Source organism: Sorghum bicolor, chromosome 2 (genome assembly GCF_000003195.3).
Source record: "Sorghum bicolor cultivar BTx623 chromosome 2, Sorghum_bicolor_NCBIv3, whole genome shotgun sequence".
Taxonomy (NCBI): Eukaryota; Viridiplantae; Streptophyta; class Magnoliopsida; order Poales; family Poaceae; genus Sorghum; species Sorghum bicolor.
Window position 1 is genome coordinate 22958248 of NC_012871.2, and position 7585 is coordinate 22965832.

General features: G+C 49.8%; 1 protein-coding gene across 1 annotated transcript; it reads right to left on the reverse strand.

Annotated features, from left to right (window-relative positions):
* On the reverse strand, window positions 1099–3873 carry LOC8063857 (transcription factor MYB44). Its single transcript, XM_002461984.2, has one exon. It carries the CDS (start codon window positions 3534–3536, stop codon window positions 2436–2438), a length of 1101 nt encoding a protein of 366 aa, XP_002462029.1. The 5' UTR covers window positions 3537–3873; the 3' UTR covers window positions 1099–2435.

A 7585-nucleotide genomic window follows, 5' to 3' on the forward strand; every position in this document is an offset into this window, starting at 1 on the left:
GGCTCATACTACATACGTTCTAAGATCATGTGAGAGTTTCATATAGGGCTATCCATATTATAAGCTGCATGCTAAAAGTTAGCACTACTAAAGAAATTGACTTAAATCTTGTACCTAGTTTATTGAAGAAATTGGCTTAAATCTAGTAACAAGTTTATATCATTGCGGGTGTCCTAATTAGTTTTCATCTGAGGGAGAGAGAGAGAAGGTGGACAACATGCTAAACTACCCCTACTCGAAGTTATCAACTCATCTTTTTTTCCCATGAAACCTATGGGCCTATACTGTGTGCACCTGCAAATTGCCAAAGGCATTGTCCATCAAGAATACTAGTAACGACGATTTAACTTGTCTACAGCGAAGACCAGCATGCCCTAGTGTAAAGTTTCAGTAGCTCCAAATTATAATCTTGCCTGAATTTGTCTGCTTTTTTCATGCTCCTGCTTGAGAGAATCACTTGTCCATCCACTCTTGCGGTCTTCTCCGGGCAAGTTGCGTGGAGACTAGTCTCATTATCGGCACATATTCGCCGCACAAATCTAATCTAAGGTGGTGTACACTACAGTACAGGGCAAAGCGCGTTTTGGTTGCTGATGAACGCACGCAGTTCACCTACTCCTTGCTCCTGCTGCCTGAGTGCCTGAGGCCTTGTTTAGTTCCAAAAAATTTGACAAAATTTTTTAGATTCTCTGTTACATTAAATCTTTAGATGTATACATGGTGCATTAAATATAGACGAAAATAAAATTAATTATATAGTTTACCTATAATTTATGAGATGAATCTTTTAAGCCTAGTTAGTCTATGATTGGATAATATTTTTTAAATATAAACTAAAGTGTTGTAGTATCCATTTTGTTAAAAAAAAACTAAACAAGGCTTGAGTACGGTGGAATTGTGTGGGTTTAGCTGGTTGTTTGTTGTCCCATGTTTTCTGGGGGTAGGGGCCAGGTCATCAGAGTCAGACCAAATAATATTCTCTCCATCTTAAAAAACAACATGTAGTTCTAACATTTAAATCTTGTCTTAAAAAGAGATATAATTGAAAGTTAGAGATCTCCTTTCCAATAGGACCCACTGATTAAAAATATCCCTACATGACTAAAAACTACAGAATATATATATGAGAACAATATTCTAGATGACAACCACTTCTGGAATGTTAGAGGAGGAACAAATACATAATTTTATACCTATACTAATTTTATCTTGAGAAACAAGATTTACATACTTTCCGGAAACGAGGTTTTACACGGAGAGAGATGCTCGTTCGTCTTGTTCGTCTTGTCTCTGAGGATGAGGAGACTCCACCAACGTCCCATGTCGTCCATCCCTTGTGTTCCGTGTTACTGCCTCCTCCTCCTCCTACAGTGCCGTTTCAAAGCTGTCCTCCGTCCATGCATGGGAGGCATGGATCATGGATGGGATCGTCATCGTCCACCGAAGAACGGAAGGGAAGCTGTGCCTGTCTGTGAAGCAGCAGCAGGCAGTTAAACTAGTCACGGATGGACCGGGGACGGGCCGGGAGTGCTGGACAGGCAGTCAGGCAGTTAGCTGTCACTCGCTCATCCTCCACTCTTCCACTCCGCTCACTCATCAGTCCGGGGGATCGGAGCTGCTGCCAACGGCCGGCTAGCTGGCTGGCTGGCAGCCATCATGGCCGTATATAATTCCTCTTCGTCCTTTCCTTGCCTTTGCCCATCCATCCATACAACCGTCAAGAATCCTAAACAGAACAGGCACTGGTGGTCCACTACAGCACGGGCACAAACAAAAATCTCCATCTAAACTAGGACTACTACGGAGATGAGCTCAACTACTAGTGTAGGAGTATTCGGTACGGTTCTGTACCATCCAACAAACTGATGAACACAAGGTGGTGGTTAGTAGACTAATAGCCCAAGACAAATTTGTTGAGTTGAGCCCTCATTGATTCATCTTTTCTTCGTTTCCTTCCACTAGTCTCTGTACAAGAACAGCATGACAATTTCGAGGATGCATACTCCGTCTGTCTGGTATTATACTCTTAACTCTACGTTGATGACCACCAGCAGCAAGGACACACAAGGACCCCAATGCTCTGCAGCTTATTATATTCAGGTGGCGGTGTCCCGTGCCGCATTTCTACGTCCCTGCTTACTTGGGGACATGGCATGGGGCCAAAAATTGAAGAAGAAGAAGAAGAAGAAAAGATAGAGAGATCGCTAGATTAACAAAGGAATTTGTTTAAACGACGGCGGCTTAGCATGAGCTAAAAAGCCGATGGATGGAGCTCGCTCGTTCTTCTCTTCACTTGCCGCACCGCACGGCACGGCACGGCACGGCCTCTGTTTGGTTTGTACACGCTGTTCTTGGTTCATACACGCGGTGGCCGCCGCGGATCGATCGGCGATTCCTTCCTGATCTTGGACGCCTGCTGCTGCTGTCTGCTGAAACTACTCGATCTTGGCCATGCCCATCATGCGCTTGGTCACGGCGTGCACGGAGGCGCCGTCGGCGCGCGGGTCGAAGCCCGACCCGGACATGTAGTTCCGGACCTCGATCCGGATCATCTCCTGCATCATCAGCAGGAACTCCGAGCTGAACGGCGCTGCTGCCGCCGGCTGCGGCGACGTGAGGTTCGTCGCCGGCGCCGGCTGCAGCTGGAACGGCAACCTCGGACTCGGTTGGGCTTGTGGCGGCGGCGGCGGCATCTGAGGAGGAGCTGCCTGATGCTGATGTATCTGTACAGGAGGTTGAGGCGGTGCCGTCGCTGGGGATGGTTCGGGCTGCTGGTCCAGCCCTGGCAGGGAGAGGGACAGCGACAAGGAGGTCGCCGGAGGCGGCTGCTGCTGCGGCGGAGGAGGAGGAGGAGGAGAAGGCGGCCGCGGCGCAAGAGGCGGCGCCACCGGGAGCACGACCACGCCGCCCGCGCGCGGCACGGGGCGGTACACGTGCTGCTGCTGCTGCTGCTGGGAGGTGACGGCGGCAGCGGCAGCAGAAGCGGCTGACGGCATGACGGAGGGAAGGCTGTGGTGGCTGGAGTCGCTGAGGTCGGACCCGGACGGGCTTCCGGGGCTGAAGCAGAGCCCCGGGTGTCCGTCGCTGCTGGTGCGCTTGAGCGGGCGCTCGTCGTCGGCATCCGCTGCACCTCCGTTTGCCGCATCGCCGTCGGCGGCGGAAGCGGCGTAGTACTTGCGCTTGAGCGTGGAGTTCCAGTGGTTCTTGATGGCGTTGTCGGTGCGGCCGGAGAGGAGGCGCGCGATGGTGGCCCACTTGTTGCCGAACCTTGCGTGCGCGCGGAGGATGGTGTCGTCCTCCTCGGGCGTGAAGGGGCGGTGCTCCACCTGCGGCGACAGCTGGTTGCACCACCGGAGGCGGCACGACTTGCCGGAGCGACCCGGGATGGAGCGGCTGATGAGTGACCAGTTGCGGGCGCCGTGGCGGGCCACCAGCCGCTGCAGGGCCTCGTCCTCCTCGGGGCTCCAGGGGCCCTTGATCCGGTCCACGTCCGCCTTATTGCCGCCGCCACGGCAGGACGGAGAAGACGACGCCATGTTTGTTTGCTTACTCGAAGCTAGCTAGTAGTCCTGAGTGAGTATTGATTGGGGGCGTGTGGCCTGATCCGTCGGTCGATCTGTGAGGACGATGAGCTTGGATGGGAGCGATGGCTAGTACCAAAGGGTGCAGGAAGAAAGAAGAGGAGGAAGAAAACTAGAAGAGAGATGGAGTGGGAACTGGGAAGGGAACGTGAAGGTTTCAGAGAGGGAGAGGGGCAGCGAAGGAGAATATATAAAGGGGAAGGAGATGGCACTCCGTCCAGCCGGTGGGAGGTCACCGCCGCACCGGAGCGGAGCGGAGCGGAGGGGCAGGTGCAGGAATGCGTGTGCGTGCGTGGTGGTGTGGTTCCAGATGGGCGGGCGGGCAGGCAGATCGCAGATGGCAGATGCAGTTGGGGGTGGATTGGGTACAGCTGGCTGCGGGGACACGCGTCCCTCCGCCCAGTCGCCCACGCCCCGACCAACCGGACCCGTCCGTTGCGGTTGCGGCCGGGCCGCGCCGCGCCGCGCCGCGGGCACACAAGAAAAGAAATCCGAGACGAAAAATCTCTGGGGGCGCGGGGCGGGGGGCGACGGTTGGTTTGCGCCTCCGCCCCCCCCCGTAGGGTCGTGGACTTGGATTGGAGTTCTGTCGGCCCGGTCTGGCCTTCGGCTTCCTTTCCGAACGGCTGTAACGCTGGGCCGTTGCATCGGAATTTAAGAAAACGGAAATTACAGTAGGTTCTTTGATCTTTTTCTTTAAAAAAAATATAATAAATTGTTCGTAGAATAGAGCAGTTAAAATAGGAACCAGCTCAATTCGGGTGTTACAGACCCCTTGCACGGTCTGCCTTTGCTCATGATAAAAGAATGATAGAAACAATTCTTCACAATGGAGTTATTATTTTGTTGTTATTATTTGTTAAAAAAAATCAAATATCATCACACAAGCATAGTGGATACAAGTCTATTAATACAATTTTCATATCCTAAGCTTGTATATATAACTAGGTAGTGTGCCCGTGCGTTGTTACGGGATAGCTGACATTTTTTTATTAAAAATACATGTATCACACAATAAGATAATAATATTATAATAAAATTTAAATACCAGCTATAAAGTTACATTTAACTTAAAGAAACAAAGTTTCTGAAATCAAACATAGTCACATAGAGCACGGCGTTATAGCCTCACATTTTCTACTTTATAGATCTTTCCGTGGTACGACCAAGATAATGTTTAATATCGGCAGGAAGAAATCTTCGATATCCATTTCTTTCGTGCGCTAGTAAATCCACAAATAAGTTTCGCCGCATCTCCATACCATCCTGTCACACATTTGAGTATATGTATTGGATTATTGGATTTTTCGGATTGTACAATATCTTCTGAAATTTTCGCATCTGGCGTATCCATGGCGACCTAAAAAATAAACATATAGTGTAAATAAAACTTATTATTTATATACTTATGAAAGAAAAGGCTATGTACGGACTTAGATAATTTTTTAATTAATTTAGGCTTACATTTACATTTTAGTTATAATAATGTCTACCTATCATTATGCTTAAATTTTTCCAACATGAACTGGCTAGTAATTATTTACTTAGTGCTTATTCTTACTCTTAAACAATGCAAAAATTAAAAACAAAATTTTATTGTTTTTTCCTCCACAAAAAATTATTCGACAGATTCAGTTTTGGCCTGCAGGAGCCCATAGCTTAGTCACGCAGGCCATATGTACCATAACCTCGGGCCAGACACTTCTCCCTCGCCAGCCCAGCTAAAGCCCGGTACCGAGATTTTCCCAGTCAGTTCCTAGAAGCCCAAGATTGGCCCAGTAAGAAACCCTAATGCAGGAATTGATCTGAGCCATCCAAACGAAATCGACGGCCACGATTCGTTAGGATAGAAATATCTCATATAAAAGGGATTGAAACCCTAAATCTTCCTCACTCTTCTCATTTCCCTTTCCTTGCTTCAGCCGACCCAAACTGAGAGAGCCAACGGCTGGTCGGCGAGCGCACCTGCTCAAGCGCGCTCGTGCGTGCGGCGTGTGGAGGCCAGCGGCCCTAGGCGTCACCGGCCTCGCTGCGGCGTCGGCGCGGCTCGCGGTGGGCAGGGTGCGCCGCGAGCACCGGCGGGCGAGGCGCGGCCACCAGCCTCGCTGCGGCGTAGGCGCGGCTCGTGGCGGACGGAGCGCGGCCAACTGCGCGGCGCTCGAGCAGCGGGCTCGCGGCGTCGTAGGCGCAACCACGGCCACCGGCGTGCTGACGTCGCGGCTTGGCCCCAGCGGGCAGCTGGCCCGAAGCACGCGCAGCGGCCTGCGAGGTGAGCGCGCCTGCGGTTCGCTCACCACTGCTGCGCTCGGCCGGCATCGTTGACTTAATTAGATTTTGCCCCTGATCGCCCCCACCCGGATGGCTGCGACCGGCGCGCGCTGCTCGGCCCTGAAGGGCGCTCGGACCAGTGCAGCAGCATCACTCGGCGCGATTGCCTCAGATAGAGCTCGCGTCCCTGGTTCGGCTCGGGCGGGCGCGCGGTGTGGCCTCGACCAGCTCCCCGCGGCCGCGTGTCTCAGTTTGAACCGGCGGCCCAGGCGCGGGTCCCGAGGCACCGGCGTGAGCCCCGACGTGGAGCGAGTCCGCGACCTCCCGGCCTCGGCAGCAGTGGTGACTCGGCCACATCGCCGTGTACGAGCCACTTGCAGTGGAGGCCCGGCCAGCCCGGGTACGAGCAAAAACGCTCCTGCAGCAGTGACCCGGCCAGGTCCGGGTACGAACCGTCTCGTCTGGGTGAGGTCATCTTAATCTTAGAGTTGAAGATTAGGTATCTGAGATTTGTAATTTTAGGACTTTTCTTGGGTTTTGCCCAATCATCTTCTTAATTCACACTGAGTTATATGAAAACATACTGATTTCTGAGATTTAAATAAAGCGAGATTAATTAAGACTAACTGTGATTAATAGTGAAACCCTAACCCTAATCAGATAGTTAATCACGTCATTAATTTAAAGCAGATCTAATTAAAACCCTAATCTTACTTAGTAAAATAAATCTAATCTCGATATTTGACATGTAGACATGCATCAACAACTTAGCAGTGACTGATTTGCATCTAATCTGACATAAATAAAAAATAAATCTAACATGAACAGAGGCATGTCAATTTACCTAGCACTTAACATGGTCATGAATAGATCTAAGCAGACGAGGAGGATTTGGGATGCTATTGAAGTACAGGAACTTAGAAATCAAAATTGATGTGATTCCCCTTCTTATTTACCTTCTAGATCCTAGCGAAGACCCTCGCCTGCTCGATGCAGACGTGTACGAATGGCGTAGAGGGTAGTGGACGTCGGACGCCAGCACTGGAATGGCCAGCGGTCGGTAGGAATTAAGGGACACTGCCAAGAAATCCTGACCAGTATACCCTACTGCTATCCTTAGGTTAGAGAGTAGCCGGAGGATGGACTCCCTTTCTTTCTTATATACTCAAGGTCGACCGAGCTCTTTGTAGGAAAGTTTGTATAACTTCTTTATGTGATTGATTTCTTTTTCCTTTTATGGCGTGGTCGATTTATGTGATTGATTCCTGCTTCCTTTTATGGCGCGGTCGTTTTATGTGATTGATTTCTGCTTCCTTTTATGTCGCGGTCGATTTATGTGATTGATTTCTGCTTCCTTTTATGGCGCGATATGCAAACATTAAGGCACCATAATTTTCCACAAAATGCTGCTGCCATTTTGGTAACATACTATGCCGATTACCTGAGTTTCTAAACATTTTCTCTATCCTTGTAATCGATTCCAAGTAGCTGCATGGAAAAAATGTTATTTTTTTCGTACTGCAGCCATTTTGCAGAACTGCATTCCATTAGCTTTTTAGAATACTGTTAGAAGTTTCCTTGGTGTTGCGTCTCACATTATACTTTGCTATTGCCTTATTTGCAGGATGGTGTAAATATTTTGGCAGTCAAATATGGCTCTGTTGGTGGATGCCAATATCCTAGGCCAATGAAATTGGTTAATTTCTTTCAGGATTTAAATTATGATTTATCCGTGT

Excerpts from the sequence above, each read along its gene's own strand:
- LOC8063857 (XM_002461984.2), bottom strand. The coding sequence starts at position 3,536 with ATGGCGTCGTCTTCTCCGTCCTGCCGTGGCGGCGGCAATAAGGCGGAC.